The sequence below is a fragment of the Neoarius graeffei genome, chromosome 25, assembly GCF_027579695.1.
Source record: "Neoarius graeffei isolate fNeoGra1 chromosome 25, fNeoGra1.pri, whole genome shotgun sequence".
Taxonomy (NCBI): Eukaryota; Metazoa; Chordata; class Actinopteri; order Siluriformes; family Ariidae; genus Neoarius; species Neoarius graeffei.
The window spans coordinates 3,388,888-3,408,150 of record NC_083593.1 but is presented as its reverse complement, the minus strand read 5'-3'; the positions used below and the strand labels follow the sequence as shown (position 1 = coordinate 3,408,150).

The window sequence follows — 19,263 nt, the reverse complement described above, 5'->3', positions numbered from 1 at the left end:
ATGGTGTGGCTCCATGAGAGATGCTGTTGAAGCAAAAGAGAGAACACAGACTTATTTATTCCACAGAAACAGTCTGTCCTGGCTGTCCATTGATTTATCAAACAATAATCATCTTTATGTTAATGTTTGATTATACGGTTTTTTAAAAAAATGCAAATGTAAGCTCATTCCTACAGCAGAGAAAGCACATTCAAGGGCAGAGTATTATGGCTCTGTGTGTGTGTGTGTGGGGGGGGGATTGGGTCAGTGTGAGCCATGCAGTGATGTGTTTGAAGGAGAAGACAAACCTCACATGTACTAATTTAATCAAATTCATACAAATCAAACTGTGCCCGACTTGTACTCAAAAAATAATAATAATCAGGACAAAAATATTATAAAAATTAACAGTGATATATAGAAATATATAAAATCTTGTGTGTGTGAGACAGTACTCTCAGCATCTGAGCACATATTTTATAAAACAATTCAGACTATTTTCTCTTTAAGGATAAGCACAGCTAAGCTGAACAAACACAACATCAGGTGGTCTGCAAGAAAAGCTCATGGGGAGAACCCTCACCTCTGAGAGCAGGTCAGTTTCATCCAGTTCTCTCTTTTCTCTCTGCACAGTTCCCATGAGACTCTCACTCCCAAGTGTATTTTGGTTGTATGGCCTGACAAACTTTACATCACTCATCCTCGAGTCAGTGGTTCCACACATTTCATAATTATACACATGCTGCAAAGTTCCATCTGCATAACTCGGAGGGTAATAAGGATTCACGGGCAGATTTGCAGCAGATTTATAGAACAGTCTTTTCTGCCTCCATCGATAGATTTTTACTGAAATGATGGCAATTTTTGAAACGATGAAGAGGACTGAAACCGCAGCAAGTGCTAAGACCAGATAAAGAGTCAGATTATCATTGTAATTGTTGTCACAAGCGAGGTCAGTGAATTCTGAGAGCACTTCAGGGAAAGTGTCTACTACAGCTACATTAATGTTGACTACAGCTGAGCGAGATGGCTGTCCGTTATCCTCCACAACTACAGTCAGCTTTTGTTTCACTGCATCTTTATCAGTGACCTGGCGCACAGTCCGTATCTCTCCATTCTGCGCTCCCACTTCAAACAGCGCCCTGTCTGTGGCTTTCTGGAGTTTGTAGGAGAGCCAGGCGTTCTGTCCAGAGTCCACATCAACAGCCACCACTTTGGTGACCAGATAGCCGACATCTGCTGAACGAGGCACGATCTCAGCCACCACAGAGCCACCAGTCTGTACTGGGTAGAGAACCTGAGGAGCATTGTCATTCTGATCTTGAATAAATATCTTTAAAGTTGTACTGCTTGACATTGGAGGTGAGCCTCCATCTTGAGCTTTGACTTGAGTTTTGAAATATTTTAACTGTTCATAGTCAAAGGATTTTACTGCATAAATCACACCACTGTCTGCATTTACTGAGATATATGATGCCAGTGGACGGCACGGTGGTGTAGTGGTTAGCGCTGTCACCTCACAGCAAGAAGGTCCAGGTTCGAGCCCCATGGCCGGCGAGGACCTTTCTGTGTGGAGTTTGCATGTTCTCCCCGTGTCTGCGTGGGTTTCCTCCGGGTGCTCCGGTTTCCCCCACAGCCCAAAGACATCCAGGTTAGGTTAACTGGTGACTCTAAATTGAGCGTAGGTGTGAATGTGAGTGTGAATGGTTGTCTGTGTCTGTGTGTCAGCCCTGTGATGACCTGGCGACTTGTCCAGGGTGTACCCCACCTTTCGCCCGTAGTCAGCTGGGATAGGCTCCAGCTTGCCTGCGACCCTGTAGAACAGGATAAAGCGGCTAGAGATAATGAGATGAGATGAGATGAGATGAGATGAGATGAGATGATGCCAGTGGTGCTCCATTTAACTCCCCATCTACAAGAAAATAAGACACTCTGGAATTCAGTCCCCAGTCCGCATCATCTGCTTTAACAGTGAGAACAGACATGGAGGCTGGGTTATTCTCAGCAACATACACATTATAAATTTCTTGCTGAAACTGTGGTGCATGATCATTCACATCTGATAATTTTATGGAGAGCACTTCTTTACTTGAAAGAGCTGGGCTTCCAGAATCTACTGCCATTATTGTGACATTATAGTCCGCTGTGAGTTCTCTGTCCAGTGTTGAATCTGTCACTAGGTTATAATAATGACTTAATGATGCCACAACTTTGAATGGAGTGTTATGCCCGATAGAACACATGACTCTGCTGTTGTCACCCAAGTCAATGTCTTGTATGTTTATCACGGTGCCCGGCTCTGCATCTTCAGAAACAGTACTAGAGAAAGACATGATTGTGATTTTCAGAGCGTTATCATTTACATCAATGACATCGATCATGATTTTGCCGGTGTCTGTCAGCCCCCCGATGATCTTTAGCCTGGACTTTAAGTTTAAACTGCTTATGTTTCTCATAGTCCATATCACCTATGAGTTTTATCTCCCCAGATTCGGCATCAATAGAAAACAAAGCTTTTTCAGTCGGTGTCGCGTGCTCAAAATAATACTGTATTTCCTGGTTTAACTTGTGTGCATCGGTCGTGCTGACTGTAATGACGAGTGTACCTTTTGGTGCATTTTCAACAACAGAGGTTTTGTAAAATGGCTGACTAAACTTGGGAGCATTGTCATTAGCATCGAGCACAACAACATTTATTTTCACAACAGCAGACCTCTGAGGTTTTCCGCCATCAAAAGCAGTGAGGGTCAAATGATGCTGCTCTTTCTCTTCTCTGTTCAGTGCTGTCTGAAGAACCATTTCGAGATTTTTGCTCCCGTCAACGCCATTTTGAACATTTAAATTAAAATGATCAATCGGGTGCAACATGTACTTCTGTAACGAATTTGCACTCACATCTGGATCAATGGCACTGGCTAAAGAAAAACGAGCCCCATGAAGGGCAGACTCACTGATTTCTAAATTTGTTTCATTTTCTGGAAACACGGGTCTGTTGTCATTTATATCTAAAATGTCTACTGTAACACGATACAGCTGCATTGGGTTATCAAGGATCACCTCAAAACTGACACTGCATGCAGACATGTCACCACAAAGGTGCTCTCTGTCCATCTTTTCCTTTACAACCAGCTAACCTTTCTCTTTGTCCAATCCCACATAACGACTGCCATCTGCAGTGAAAACATGAGATTTCCACAATACAATTCTTTTGGGCTCAAGGCCAAGAGCCGTAGAAATACTGCTGATAAAAGAACCTACAGGCATTTACTCTGGAATGGAGTAATGAATTTACCCGTTTACAAGGTCAGCAAACAATCCGAAAGCAAATCCTGTCCACAACTGCACTCCAATAAGCCTGCCTTTTTTTTCAGTCATCATTTTAAATGTCTTGGAAGTCCAACAAAGGCAATGGTGAAAAATCTAAAGGGAAATTCTAGAAAAATAATCCCAGAACATTTAATCCACAAAATATTGCAGTCTGACTCTGAGTAGCTTTCAGTGAAGCATCACGGAAACAGTGAAAGGTGAAGAGTGGGCGAGATTTAATGTATCATCCTTCTTCATGAAGAAGGGTTAGACAGGAAATAAAAGATCAAAGTGACATGCAATGAACAGTGACACGTAGAGGTTCAGATGGAGTATTACAGTTGTGTAGAAGCAGTGCAATAATAAAAAAAAAACCCTCATAATTAAAAGGATAAAAGAAATGAACAGAGAAACTGTAGTCATGAAACGAAACAAACATATTTTAAAAAGTAATTTCTTGGACGTCTTATATATTATCTTACTATAAAGGTCACTAAAACATGTACTCCCTGTTCTTAACAATATTAATGATGTATGATTGGTTGCATCGTGGATTTCAAACAAAGACTTTACAAGGTGAGCTCACCTCTGAGAGCAGGTCAGTTTCATCCAGTTCCCTCTTTTCTCTCTGCACAGTTCCCATGAGACTCTCATTCCTGAGTGTATTTTGGCTGTATGGCCTGACAAACTTTACATCACTCATCCTCGAGTCAGTGGTTCCACACATTTCATAATTATACACATGCTGCAAAGTTCCATCTGCATAACTTGGAGGGTAATAAGGAATCACGGGCAGATTTGCAGCAGATTTATAGAACAGTCTTTTCTGCCTCCATCGATAGATTTTTACTGAAATGATGGCAATTATTGAAATGATGAAGAGGACTGAAACTGCAGCAAGTGCTAAGACCAGATAAAAAGTCAGATTATCATTGTAATTGTTGTCACGAGCGAGGTCAGTGAATTCTGGAAGAAATTCAGGGAAAGTGTCTGCTACAGCTACATTGATGTTGACTACAGCTGAGCGAGATGGCTGTCCGTTATCCTCCACAACTACAGTCAGCTTTTGTTTCACAGCATCTTTATCAGTGACCTGGCGCACAGTCCGTATCTCTCCATTCTGCGCTCCCACTTCAAACAGCGCCCTGTCTGTGGCTTTCTGGAGTTTGTAGGAGAGCCAGGCATTCTGTCCAGAGTCCACATCAACAGCCACCACTTTAGTGACCAGATAGCCAACATCTGCTGAACGAGGCACGATCTCAGCCACCACAGAGCCACCAGTCTGTACTGGGTAGAGAACCTGAGGAGCGTTGTCATTCTGATCTTGGATTGTAATTTTCACTGTCACATTACTACTGAGTGGAGGGGAGCCTCCGTCCTGCGCTCTGACCCAGAAACGGAAGTCCTTTAACTGCTCATAGTCAAAAGAGCGCACTGCATTAATGACTCCACTATCAGCACTGACGGACACATAGGATGATACAGGAACTCCATTGACAGTGCTGTCTTCTAAAATATAAGCAACTCGAGCATTATGGTTGAAGTCTGCATCACTGGCCTTCACTGTGAATACAGAGAGACCTGGTGTGTTGTTCTCCACCACATAGGCCTCATAATGATTTCTCTCAAAAAGAGGTGCGTTGTCATTTACATCTGATATGTGTAAACGGAGAGAAGTGCTGCTGGAGAGTGAGGGAACTCCCTCATCAGAGCAAGTCACACTGATATTATACTCAGCTTCTCTCTCTCTGTCTAATTCCTGATCTGTGAGCAGACTAAAGAAATTATTGGACGGTGAAGTGATAATAAATGGAATATTATCAGTGATAATACACTGAACTTGTCCATTTTCACCTGAATCCGGATCATTTACCTTGATCATTGCTATAACTGTGCCTGAAGGAGACTCTTCAGATATAGTGCTGGACATAGAGAGAATAGTTATAGATGGTTGATTATCGTTTATATCCAACACATCAATAATAATTGCACACGAATCTGAAAGTCCTCCTTGATCTTTAGCTTGAACTTCAAGTTGATAATGATTTCCTTTTTCAAAGTCCACCTGCCCGTTTAATACGATGTCACCACTAAACGGATCTATAATAAACAAATCCGACAAACGATCCACTGTTTTTGACATATAATATGTTACCCGTCCGTTAGAGCCTTCATCTGCGTCAGAGGCGCTCACGGAAATTAATTTAGTTCCTTTAGGTGCATTTTCTGTTAATGTAGCCTTATAGACTTTTTCCTGAAAAACAGGAGCATTATCATTCGCATCTAGAACAGTAACGTGGATCTGTACAGTACCGGACAGAACCGGTTCGCCTCCATCCATGGCTGTTAATAACAGAGTAAACGTTTCCTGCTTTTCTCTATCGAGTGGTTTTTGTAAAACCATTTCGACCCTTTTAACACCGTCTGCCTGGTTTTGTAAATCTAAAACAAAATGATCTGTAGGTTTTAGTGAGTAGCTCTGAAGTCCGTTGGTACCGACATCAGCATCCATTGCTCTCTCTAACATGAATCTCGCTCCCGTTACAGCCGACTCACTTATTTCAAATCGAATTTCCTCCGTCGGAAAAACTGGAAAGTTATCATTTATATCTGTGATTTCGACGGCAATTGTGTACAGTTCCATAGGACTCTCAAGTATCATCTGGAGGTGCAGAGCACAATGTGTTATTTTAGCGCACAAAGACTCCCGATCTATTTTTTCTTTGATGAGCAGCAAACCTCTCTCTTTATTCAGCTCGATGTATTCTGTGTCATCCCCGGAAAATGCGCGCGCCTTTCCAGATTTCAGTCTTTTTAAATCCAAACCCAAATCCTGAGCAATATTTCCAACCATCGAGCCTTTCGCCATTTCCTCCGGTATGGAGTAACTGACCTGCGCGAGCACGGAGCGAGAAGAAAGGAGGATGAACAACAATACCGTGTGCCACATCACTGCGTCTGCCATTTTCTCAGCGAACCGAAGATCCACCCACAAAAATAAAATACTCATTCACAGTTTTAATATCCTCAAAATCCGCCAACATTTACCCTGAGATCAGCACTCGAATATTAAAACCGCTAATGAAAACCACCGCCGGACTGCGTTCAAGTGAATATTTTCCAGAGCTTTCTTCCTCTCCTCTCTGTGGGTCGGTGTGTGTGGGACTCGGACACAAACGTGAAAAGTCAAAGCTACGTTGATACACAGCGGCCCTTTGAGACAAAACTAAGAATTACACATTAAATACAACTGCTGAAAACTAAACTAAAAGAGCGTCTATATATATCCCAAAGACTAATTCAAATTCTGACGAAATTATGGTCAACACAATAGCAGGTAACAAGCTTCCTCTTTTCTTGTCATTTTTTAAAAAAACAAATGACATGAATTTTAAAAACCAGGGACTCTCCTTTAACCTAAAACAAGACAATATGGATGTATCTTTTATTTATTTATTTTTCCCCCAGGACATAAAGGCGAAAAATAAAGAGAGGGGGAAAAAAGTTCCACTGAAAGTGCGGGAACATGCCGTGTAGCTGAAAACACATACATAAAGTTTTCCTTCAGTAATATATTTTTATCAGAAAATATTAATATGAGGTCGAAAGCACAGGCAAGAGAAGTCTGATAAATGACTGGTCTGTGGAATTGCCAGTTGCTGTCCAGACGACTTGGTCCTGAAAAAGTCCAAATATCATAAACTCAAAAGTAAAAACGATCATGCAGAAATTTAGCAGCATTATCATGTTAAATGTGTTCAGGCTGACAGAATAGTGAGCAGAAGATGACCATGGAAAATGTATCGTGACGTATTTTGTTTGTGTACTTGTCACGTGATGGATAATCAGACGGCAGTAGTATATACAAAAACCCTTACCAATTCCGGAGAGTCAGGGTCTTCTAGTAGATTATTTTCCTTCATTGCACGCTGCATAGTTTCTGTAAAACTCGGGTCCATCACTAAAACACTTTGTCCTCCAAGTGTAGAATATTTACAGTCACTCTTCCTCGAGTCAGTCGTCATACAAGCATCATAATGATACCCGTGAGGCAGAGTTCCAGTAACTCCTGTGTCTGCGTAACCGGGTGGATAGTACGGAATAACTGGGAGATTGGACTGATAGAAGATGCGCGATTGTCTCCACCTGTATATCTTTACTGATATTATAACTACTACAGTTGTGATGAAAAGGAAAGAGACAGCAGCTAATGCTAAAACTAAATAAAAGGTGAGGTCATCGTTATATTGTTTGGCATGCGTAAAGTCGGTGAATTCTGAGAACACTTCAGGGAAAGTGTCCGCTACAGCTACATTGATGTTGACCACAGCTGAGCGAGATGGCTGTCCGTTATCCTCCACAACTACAGTCAGCTTTTGTTTCACTGCATCTTTATCAGTGACCTGGCGCACAGTCCGTATCTCTCCATTCTGCGCTCCCACTTCAAACAGCGCCCTGTCTGTGGCTTTCTGGAGTTTGTAGGAGAGCCAGGCGTTCTGTCCAGAGTCCACATCAACAGCCACCACTTTAGTGACCAGATAGCCGACATCTGCTGAACGAGGCACGATCTCAGCCACCACAGAGCCACCAGTCTGTACTGGGTAGAGAACCTGAGGAGCGTTGTCATTCTGATCTTGGATAGTAATTTTCACTGTCACGTTGCTACTGAGTGGAGGGGAGCCTCCGTCCTGCGCTCTGACCCGGAAACGGAAGTCCTTTAACTGCTCATAGTCAAAAGAGCGCACTGCATTAATGACTCCACTATCAGCACTGACTGACACATAGGATGATACAGGAACTCCATTGACAGTGCTGTCTTCTAAAATATAAGCAACTCGAGCATTCTGGTTGGAGTCTGCGTCACTGGCCTTCACTGTGAATATAGAGAGACCTGGTGTGTTGTTCTCCACTAGATAGGCCTCATAATGATTTCTCTCAAAAACAGGTGCATTGTCATTTACATCTGATATGTGTAAACGGAGAGAAGTGCTGCTGGAGAGTGAGGGAACTCCCTCATCAGAGCAAGTCACACTGATGTTATACTCAGCTTCTCTCTCTCTGTCTAATTCCTGATCTGTGAGCAGACTAAAGAAGTTATTGGATGAAGATGTGATGATGAATGGAATATTATCAGTGATAATACACTGAACTTGTCCATTTTCACCTGAATCTGCATCATTTACGTTGATCATTGCAACAACAGTCTCTGCTTTTGACTCCTCAGAGATAGTATTAGACATGGAAAGAACGTTAATCGAAGGTGTGTTATCGTTAATGTCCAGCACGTCAATAATTACCTTACAAGAGTCAGACAGTCCTCCTTGATCTTTAGCTTGAACTTCAAGTTGATAATGATTTCCTTTTTCAAAGTCCACCTGCCCGTTTAATACGATGTCACCACTAAACGGATCTATAATAAACAAATCCGACAAACGATCCACTGTTTTTGACATGTAATATGTTACCCGTCCGTTAGAGCCTTCATCCGCGTCAGAGGCGCTCACGGTAATTAATTTAGTTCCTTTAGGTGCATTTTCTGTTAATGTAGCCTTATAGACTTTTTCCCGAAAAACAGGAGCATTATCATTCGCATCTAGAACAGTAACGTGGATCTGTACAGTACCGGACAGAACCGGTTCACCTCCATCCATGGCTGTTAATAACAGAGTAAACGTTTCCTGCTTTTCTCTATCGAGTGGTTTTTGTAAAATCATTTCAAGGCTCTTATCAACGTCTGCTTGATTTTGTAAATCTAACACAAAATGATCTGTAGGTTTTAGTGAGTAGCTCTGAAGTCCGTTAGTACCGACATCAGCATCCATTGCTCTCTCTAACATGAATCTCACTCCCGTTACAGCCGACTCACTTATTTCAATCCTGATTTCCTCGGTCCGGAAAAGAGGAGCATTATCATTAATGTCCGTGATTTCAATAGTTATTGTGTACCGTTCAATTGGACTCTCTAGAATCATCTGTAAATGTAAAGCACACGGAGTCTTTTTTGCACAAAGCGACTCTCGATCCATTTTTTCTTTAATGAGAAGCGAACCCCTCTCTCTATTCAGTTCGATATATTCCGTGCTATCCACCGTATAAATGCGCGCTTTCCCAGATTTCAATCTTTTTATTTCCAAACCCAAATCCTGAGCAATATTTCCAACCATCGAGCCTTTCGCCATTTCCTCCGGTATGGAGTAACTGACCTGCGCGAGCACGGAGCGAGAAGAAAGGAGGATAGAAAACAATACCGTGTGCCACATCACTGCGTCTGCCATTTTCATGGCGGTGCAGAAGATCCGCGGAAATAAAGTCCCCATTCAGGTTTAAAATCTTGATATTCGTGAAAATCCAGTGAAAATCCAAGATGTTTTGGGAAACGTTTTTTAAAACAAATGTTCAGCACCGTGTGCGCAAAGACTATCCGACAGCGAAGCCTTTCTGTCTCTGCTCTGTGGTTTTGTAGGGGTGGGTATGGGACATAGTCGCGGAAAATAAGTTTCCTTGATGAACAGCGGCCCTTTGAGTCACAATCAAGAATAACACACTCATTTAAAATATGTTCTAAAAGTGTACATTGCAAGAAGAATCAATAAATATTTCTGAGTCTTGCGCCATCATGAACATCAACGATGTATCCAGTCGATATTTTTTTTGTCTTTTTATTGTATTTTAACACGAAGACTGAAAGCTTGCAAAAAGAGAATCTTCTGAATATTTTCACACCCTTATTTTAGCGAAAAAAAAAACCACCATGACTATTTTACTCTGAAGTAACGGGGATGAAGAAAGAGGAGAAAAATATCTGCACAGAATCTGCTAATCATTTGACCCGCAGGTGGTTTCAGTATTAGATGAACAGCTTGATGCCTGACAACATCGTATATTTTATAGAATGTCAACACCTCAGCTCGGTCTGAGTTCAGGATACGTCATGGCATGTGAATTACGTCCGCTCTCCAGAGCAAATGACACTGAAAATATCGAGGTCTGTACCCTCTAGGACATTTCACTTACAACGTACAATATTGTCTTTGGATGAGGTAAATTTAGAAACAGTAGACTGTTTTCGCACAGATAATAATGCAGTCGGCGAAATACTACTACTACTACTACTACTAATAATAATAATAATAATAATAATAATAAGCAAAAACAAAAAAAAGAACAGTAGAACTAAAAATGACCATGGAAAATTGGTCATGCCGTGGTTGTGTACGAAACATGCACTGTAAAAAATGTCCGTAGAATTAACAGTGAATTTATGTAAAATCATGACATAAAAAAACTGTAAATACAAAAAAAATGAAGCAGTGTGTAATTTACATCAATATACTGTAAAACTCCTAACCAAATGCCACTGTTAATTTAACAGTAAGAATATGTTGAATTGATCATATTTTTTTGTATAATTTACAAATTGTTGTAGTTTAAACACAGACAAACTGTAAGACTAAAACAGAATGTGATGGTTAAAATTACATCATTGCCCTGTTAAAAAAACAAAAACATGCCCACCATTGTGGCTCAGTCAACTAAGGCGTCATACAATGAATCTGGGGACCCCGGTTCAATTCCGACCTGAGGTCATTTCCCGATCCCTCCCCGTCTCTCTTTCCAGCTCATTTCCTGTCTCTGCACTGTCCTATCCAATAAAGGTGAAAAAAGCCCAAAAAAATTCTAAAAAAAAAATATATCTGTCTAGTAGATCATTGCTTGTAACCATCATTTTGAATCATTGTTTATTGTACAATGAATATCCGTAAAATTAACAGTTATGTACTGATTATTGTACATTGAATACCTGTAAAATTGAACATTTTCAAACTGTTGTTTTTACAAGTGTTGATATACCTTACCGTAAAGCCATATACACTGTCACTGTATTTTTTACGGTGAAAAAATGGCAACCACAGCTGCCAGTTTTTCACTGTAAATTTGACAAGATTTTTTTTTACAGTGTGCGCCTTGGATAATCGCGAGACTATAGAGTATTAAAGCAAACTCTTACCATTTCAGGGGACTCAGGGTCTTCTAGGACAATATTTTCTTTCATTGCGCGCTGCATAGTTTCTGTAAAACTCGGGTCCATCACTAAAACACTTTGTGCTCCAAGTGTAGAATATTTACAGTCACTCTTCCTCGAGTCAGTCGTCATACAAGCATCATAATGATACCCGTGCGGCAGAGTTCCAGTAACTCCTGTGTCTGCGTAACCGGGTGGATAGTACGGAATAACTGGGAGACTGGACTGATAGAAGATGCGCGATTGTCTCCACCTGTAGATCTTTACTGATATTATAACTACTACAGTTGTGATGAAAAGGAAAGAGACAGCAGCTAATGCTAAAACTAAATAAAAGGTGAGGTCATCGTTATATTGTTTGGCGTGCGTAAAGTCGGTGAATTCTGAGAGCACTTCAGGGAAAGTGTCCGCTACAGCTACATTGATGTTGACTACAGCTGAGCGAGATGGCTGTCCGTTATCCTCCACAACTACAGTCAGCTTTTGTTTCACTGCATCTTTATCAGTGACCTGGCGCACAGTCCGTATCTCTCCGTTCTGCGCTCCCACTTCAAACAGCGCCCTGTCTGTGGCTTTCTGGAGTTTGTAGGAGAGCCAGGCGTTCTGTCCAGAGTCCACATCAACAGCCACCACTTTAGTGACCAGATAGCCGACATCTGCTGAACGAGGCACGATCTCAGCCACCACAGAGCCACCAGTCTGTACTGGGTAGAGAACCTGAGGAGCATTGTCATTCTGATCTTGGATTGTAATTTTCACTGTCACGTTACTACTGAGTGGAGGTGAGCCTCCGTCCTGTGCTCTGACCCGGAAATGGAAGTCCTTTAACTGCTCGTAGTCGAAAGAGCGCACGGCATTAATGACTCCACTATCAGCACTGACGGACACATATGATGATACAGGAACTCCATTGACAGTGCTGTCTTCTAAAATATAAGCAACTCGAGCATTCTGGTTGGAGTCTGCGTCACTGGCCTTCACTCTGAATACAGAGAGACCTGGTGTGTTGTTCTCCACCACATAGGCCTCATAATGATTTCTCTCAAAAACAGGTGCGTTGTCATTTACATCTGATATGTGTAAACGGAGAGAAGTGCTGCTGGAAAGTGAGGGAACTCCCTCATCAGAGCAAGTCACACTGATGTTATACTCAGCTTCTCTCTCTCTGTCTAACTCCTGATCTGTGAGCAGACTAAAGAAATTATTGGACGAAGATGTGATGATGAATGGAATATTATCAGTGATAATACACTGAACTTGTCCATTTTCACCTGAATCTGCATCATTTACGTTGATCATTGCCACAACTGTGTTAGAAAGCGATTCCTCTGATATAGAAGTGACCATGGACAAAACAGTGATCCCAGGTTTATTATCGTTTATATCCAACACATCAATTATTACCTTGCATGAGTCTGATAGACCTCCTTGGTCCCTGGCTTGTACATCAAGTTCATAATGGCTTGTTTTTTCAAAGTCAACTTGTCTTTTCAACGTTAATTCTCCGCTATTCGGGTGTATAATAAACAATTCATTCACATCCTCTTCATTGTTTGAAATATAATAAGTCACCTGTCCGTTTGTTCCTTCATCAGAATCTGATGCGCTCACGGTCGTCAATTTAGTGCCTTCCGGTGCGTTTTCGAACACTGAGGCTTTATATATTTTATGTATAAAGACAGGAGCATTATCATTTGCATCCAGAACATTAACGTGGATCTGTACAGTACCGGACAGAACCGGTTCACCTCCATCCATGGCTGTTAATAATAATGTCAGCCTTTCCTGCTTTTCTCTATCGAGTGGTTTTTGTAAAACCATTTCTACAGTTTTTCCACCACCCGCGTGGTTTTGTAAATCCAAAACAAAATGATCTGTCGGTTTAAGTGAGTAGCTCTGAAGTCCGTTAGTACCGACATCAGCATCCATTGCTCTCTCTAACATGAATCTCACTCCTGGTACAGCCGACTCGCTTATTTCAAATCGAATTTCCTCCTTCTGGAAGTATGGAGAATTATCATTAATGTCCGTGATTTCAATAGTTATTGTGTACCGTTCAATTGGACTCTCTAGAATCATCTGTAAATGTAAAGCACACGGAGTCTTTTTTGCACAAAGCGACTCTCGATCCATTTTTTCTTTAATGAGAAGCGAACCCCTCTCTCTGTTCAGTTCGATATATTCCGTGCTATCCACCGTATAAATGCGCGCTTTCCCAGATTTCAATCTTTTTATTTCCAAACCCAAATCCTGAGCAATATTTCCAACCATCGAGCCTTTCGCCATTTCCTCCGGTATGGAGTAACTGACCTGCGCGAGCACGGAGCGAGAAGAAAGGAGGATAGAAAACAATACCGTGTGCCACATCACTGCGTCTGCCATTTTCCCGGCGGTGCAGAAGATCCGCGGAAATAAAATCCTCATTCAGGTTTAAAATATTTGATATTCGTGAAAATCCAGTGAAAATCCAAGATGTTTTGGGAAACGTTTTTTAAAACAAATGTTCAGCACCGTGTGCGCAAAGACTATCCGACAGCGAAGCCTTTCTGTCTCTGCTCTGAGGTTTTGTATAGGGGTGGGTATGGGACATAAACGCGCAAAATTAAAGCTTCCTTGATGAACAGCGGCCCTTTGAGTCAAAATCAAGAATTACACAGTGATTTAATACAAGTTTTAAAACTACAAATTGCAATAAGAATAAATAAATAACTTTGATTCTATCGAATTATAAACCTTTTATTAGGTCGAAAGTTAATTTTATTTTATTGTGTTATTTTTATCTGTTTACTTTCACCAAATGGCTGCGGGATTGCAGCAAGAACATCTTTCACTTTCTGGTTTGTGAATATCTTCATCATATGTCACAGCCTTATTTTAGTACACCGTAACTCAGCTGGACGTTTTCCCCCGGACGTAACAGCGAGGAAGACAGAGGAGAAAAACGTTTCCGGAAAACCTGCTAAGGTCACATGACCTGGAGTTGCACGCACATGCATTAAGGTTTCAGTTCTACATGAACAATTGGCTTCCAGATAAAATATTTAAATTTAAAGTCACCCAAAACCCCAATTAGTCGTGAGTTCAGTGTGGCGAGTTGTGTCGCTGTCCAGAACAAATGGTTCTGAAAATATGCCGCCGTCAGTAACCCGAGCAAATTTATCTCAAATATCACAAAGGCCATGCAGTTGTTCAGTAATATTCTCTTCAATTGAATTTATTTGTAAACAACTTACAATATGCAGTGCCGCTAGAACCATTATATACAGATGCAACATCTCTAAGTGTTTTTGTTTTCATATTTTAAAGATTATTGGGTCTGTTTAAAATAATTTTCATCTTAGGGGAGAGCGGGGAGACTTGGGACGGGGAGATGTGGGACAGTTTGTATTCCCATAAATTAATTTCAACCAATCAGGTTTTAGCTTCTCCCTGTGCTGCTACCTTGTCGTGGTGGAGAGGCTTGTGTACCTTTATGAACATGTGAGCTATACTGGCGGGGGGCAAGTGTAGGCCCCTGGCAGGTTTAACCATGCTGGGCAGGTTACAGGTGAGAGGTCACATGAAAGGCAGCACCTGATCCTCCTGGTTGGGGGTTGGCATGGGGTCAACAACCCCATCTTGTAAAACTTTACACCTGTTATCGAAACTGTGAAAGAAACCAGATCCCAGGGCCAGAAACAAGGCTCTAGCCAACATGCAGGCACCATGAAAGCTCCCGGTGAAAGCCTACCTCAGGAAGCCAGAAGCTTGAATTGGAGCCTCCTAGGCCATAAAAGTACAATTCGTATTGGAGCATGGAATGTGTGTACAATGTATTAAACCTCAAAAATAGCACAAGTCAGTAGAGAAATGCAAAACTACAACTTAGACATACTTGGTGTAAGCGAGTGTAGCTGGACTGGTTCAGGGCGCAAGGCAACTAGTGATGGCATAACTATCCTCTACTCAGGCAAAGACAACCAACATGCCAACAGTGTAGCTCTGTTAGTCAACAAACAAACAACAAAATCTCTCTTAGAGTGGGAGCCCATTAGCAACAGGCTGATTAGAGCAAGGTTTGATTCTAGGTTCTGTAGGCTAACAGTCCTGCAATGCTATGCTCCCACAAATAAAATGGAAGAAGAGGCAAAAGATGAATGGTATGAACAGTTGCAATGGGCAATCTCCAAAGTCCCACAACATGACATGTTACTAATTATAGGAGACATGAATGCCAAAGCTGGGAGCGATAACTCTGGAAGGGAGTATGCAATGGGATGACATGGGTGCGGAGTCATTAATGACAACGGGGAAAGATTAGTTGACCTTTGCCTTAGTAATAGGTGCATAATTGGAGGGACAATCTTTCCTTACAAAAACATTCACAAACTGACATGGATGTCCCCAGATGGGCATACCATAAACCAAATTAATCACATTATTATTAATAAGAAGTGGCAGAGATCACTCCTGGATGTCAGAGTCTACCGTGGGGCTGATGTTGGCAGTGACCACCACGTAGTGGTAGCCAAGGTCAGGCTGAAACTAAGGGCAATACCTCCCACCAAACAAAGATGCAAAGTATATGATGTCCTCAAACTGCGTGTACCCGAAATCAGGAAGGAGTTTGCCATTGAACTTAGAAACCATTTCAAAGCCCTAGAAAACACAGAAGACACAGAGGACCAGGATGTTGTGGAAACAACCTGGGACACTATTACGACAGTATACAGAGACACAGCAAAAAGTGCCCTAGGCTTCAGAAAGAGGAAAGACAAAGAGTGGATAATGCAAGAGACTTGGAACAAAATAGATGACAGGAGGAACATCAAAAGTAAATTACTCAGTACTAAGATATAATATGTAAAGGCTGAGTATAGGGCAAAGGATAAAGAAGTCAAGAGAAGTGCTTGGCCAGTGAAGCTGAAAATGATGCATCAAGGGGGGAACTGAGTCCAATGTATAAGATCACCAAAAGGTTATGTAACCAAAACACCACCAGTTCTGTTCCAATCAGAGATAAGCAGGGCAAAATGTTAACAACTGAAAAGGAACAAGCAGCAAGGTGGGTACAGCACTTTGAAGAGGTACTTAATAGACCAGACCCTGACGAACCCGTAGACTCTGAACCCTCTGATGATGACACCATTGACAGCAGCCCGCCTTCCCAGGCTGAGGTAGAGGCAGCCATTAGGGCAATGAAGAATGATAAGGCACCTGGCATTGACTCACTACAGGCAGAACTATTGAAAGCGGATTGTGCCACAGTCACTCTTGTACTTACTGATCTGTTTGCAAAGATTTGGGAACATAAAACCATTCCAGATGATTGGTCTAAGGGCCTTATCTTTAAAATTCCAAAGAAAGGTGACCTCAGCAATTGTGACAACTGGTGAGGAATAACACTCCTATCCATTCCGAGTAAGGTCTTCTGTAGAGTTATCCTTAAGAGAATTGATACTTCCATTGACACCAAGTTGAGAAAGGAACAAGCAGGATTTCATAAAGGAAGAGGTTGTATAGACCAGATCTTTGCCCTTCGAAACATCATAGAACAGTGTATAGAATGGAATGCCCCACTACTCATGAACTTTATTGACTTCAAAAAGGCATTTGACAGCGTTCACCGTGAAAGTCTGTGGAAGATCTTAAGGACATATGGCATACCATACAAAATCATTTCTATCATAGGGAAATTCTACAAAAACTTTGAATGTAGTGTAATTCTGGAAAACAGTTTGAGCGAACCATTCAGTGTCAATTCTGGAGTAAGGCAAGGATGCATCCTCTCCCCCATCCTGTTTCTAATTGTGACTGACTGGGTGATGCGGGAAACAACCTCTGACTGTCCTCGATGGATTAAATGGACCTCCACTACCTACCTCGAAGACCTTGATTTTGCTGATGATCTCGCAGCCTTAGCTTCCATACATAACCAACTCCAGGAAAAGACCAGCCTACTAAATGAATATGCCAAACAAACTGGACTGGACATCAATAAGAAAAAGACCCAAGTAATGTGCATTAACACACCTACAGTGCCCCCAATTTGTATTAATGGAGAGCCTCTGGAGTGTGTGGAAGACTTTACATACTTAGGCAGTATCATGAGTGCCGACAATGGAGTACAAAAGGATATTCAGGCCCAACTTGGCAAAGCTAGAGGATCCTTCAGTTGCCTCTGTGTCATCTGGAAGTCTAAATCATTCAGCCTATAAACAAAGCTCAGACTCTATAACAGCAATGTAAAGTCCATCCTGTTGTATGGTTCTGAGTGCTGGAGAGTTACAAAGTCAGACATGAAGAAAATCGATGTATTTCACAATAACTGTCTGCGTAGAATATGTAATATCTACTGGCTTAACAAAATCAGTAACGAAGAACTGTACAGAAAAACAAACACAAAACAACTGTCTACTGAAATTTCCACCAGAAGATTAAAATGGCTGGGCCATGTTCTATGGATGTCGGATGACCGTATCCCCAAAGTTGCCCTACAATGGGCCCCTGAGGGGAAGAGGAAACGAGGATGTCCTAAAACTACATGGAGACGTACTGTGGCTAGAGATCTAGCGGCCATAGGGATCACCTGGGATGCAGCTCAGTCCTTAGCACAGAACAGTCCCCAGTGGAGGAAACTCACAGCTTTATGTCCCATATGGGATGAAGAGGATAAGTAAGTAAGTAATCAGGTTTTAGATGACATCAGAAGTTAGAGGTTGCCCCTGAGAGTAACCAACTTCCTTTGGAGCCACGAAGCTGGACAGTGCAGTAACGTCTGTGCAGTTCAATATTTTATCAACCAAAACTGTATTTTCTATTTCAGTTCACCTCCAGTCTATGGTGTAATGTGTGCTGGAGAATTGGGATTTATTAAGAATTAAACTATGTATCGTAGAATTACCATATATAGTATTATTTATTAAACTTTCATTCTGGGGGGCATTTAAGGATTTTTTTTTTCCAAAATGTCCAAATGGGGAGAGTTGGGAAAGTTCATGTTAGTTTTTTTTCTTTTGGATGACATATAAAATTGCTTCTTCTTCTTCTTCTTTTTGTTAAAAACATGGATGAGGATGAAGCTTATTTCATTCCTTCTTGAGAATGGCGCTGTTTTGTCAAGTCAGGTTTTGGGTAAACTGACATTTTTCTATTGCTGTACCAGCATTGTGTGTCCATACAGTTCATATGGTACAAGTTTTGATAATAAATAAAAATTAAAAACGGAGGCTGAGGGATTTTATTTTTGTTCCATATATCTGCTCAATGCCTCTAGTCTCCCCACAAAAATGAATAAATAACAAGTGTTTCCAGGCAAAACAAACCTTGCCCAGTAGCACTTATGATGAATATGAAGGAAGATATCATGGAAAAAAAAATAGGTCCCCTATGGATCCATGTGGCGACTGCTTATAAATAAAACTGATTTCTGATCCTATGTCCATACAGTAAATATAGCATATATATTTACTCTATGAGGCAGTAGACACAAAAATGGCGTGTAATCCAAAAATGAACAATTTAAAAATCACAGAAGTAAAATATACCAAGTGTCTGTACGTTATATTATTCTACTCTTACCTCTTACAGTTTTTGAAACTGAAACCTCCAAACCGAGGCTGACACACACATGCTGTCGCCATTACCCAAACTCTTATTACCTGGAAATGACCTGGTGCTAGAGCTCAGTGGAACGTACGTAATAAGCATAACCATGCCTGAAAGCGATTTCTTTAGTCTAGTCCATTTATTTCAAATGGTGAACTGACTTGTATACATTCACCGGCCATTTTAATTGGAACACATGCATGCACATGCACAGTACATGATTGTTACACTTTTACATTCTTACAGCATGATGATGTAGTGGCTAGTGCCTCTATATGAGGCAGTAGACATAACAAAAACAATTTTGACCTTTTTGGTGACCTTGACTGGATGATCCTCAAAATGTTGGCGGTTCTATTTGAGACCAA

At 41.3% G+C, this 19,263-nt stretch overlaps 1 protein-coding gene across 17 annotated transcripts in view; it reads right to left on the bottom strand.

The window, feature by feature from the left end:
* The window catches only part of LOC132873435 (protocadherin beta-15-like), a 246,338-nt gene that overhangs the window by 52,427 nt on the left and 174,648 nt on the right, over positions 1 to 19,263 (bottom strand). The window contains exon 1 of one of the 17 annotated variants that reach the window (XM_060908990.1): positions 11,294 to 13,855. The exons of the other annotated variants lie outside the window; for them this stretch is intronic. Coding sequence (XP_060764973.1) covers positions 11,294 to 13,732 — 2,439 coding nt within the window. The 5' untranslated portion in view covers positions 13,733 to 13,855. Of the gene's footprint in view, positions 1 to 11,293; positions 13,856 to 19,263 lie in introns of those variants that run through there. 17 annotated transcript variants of the gene reach the window in all.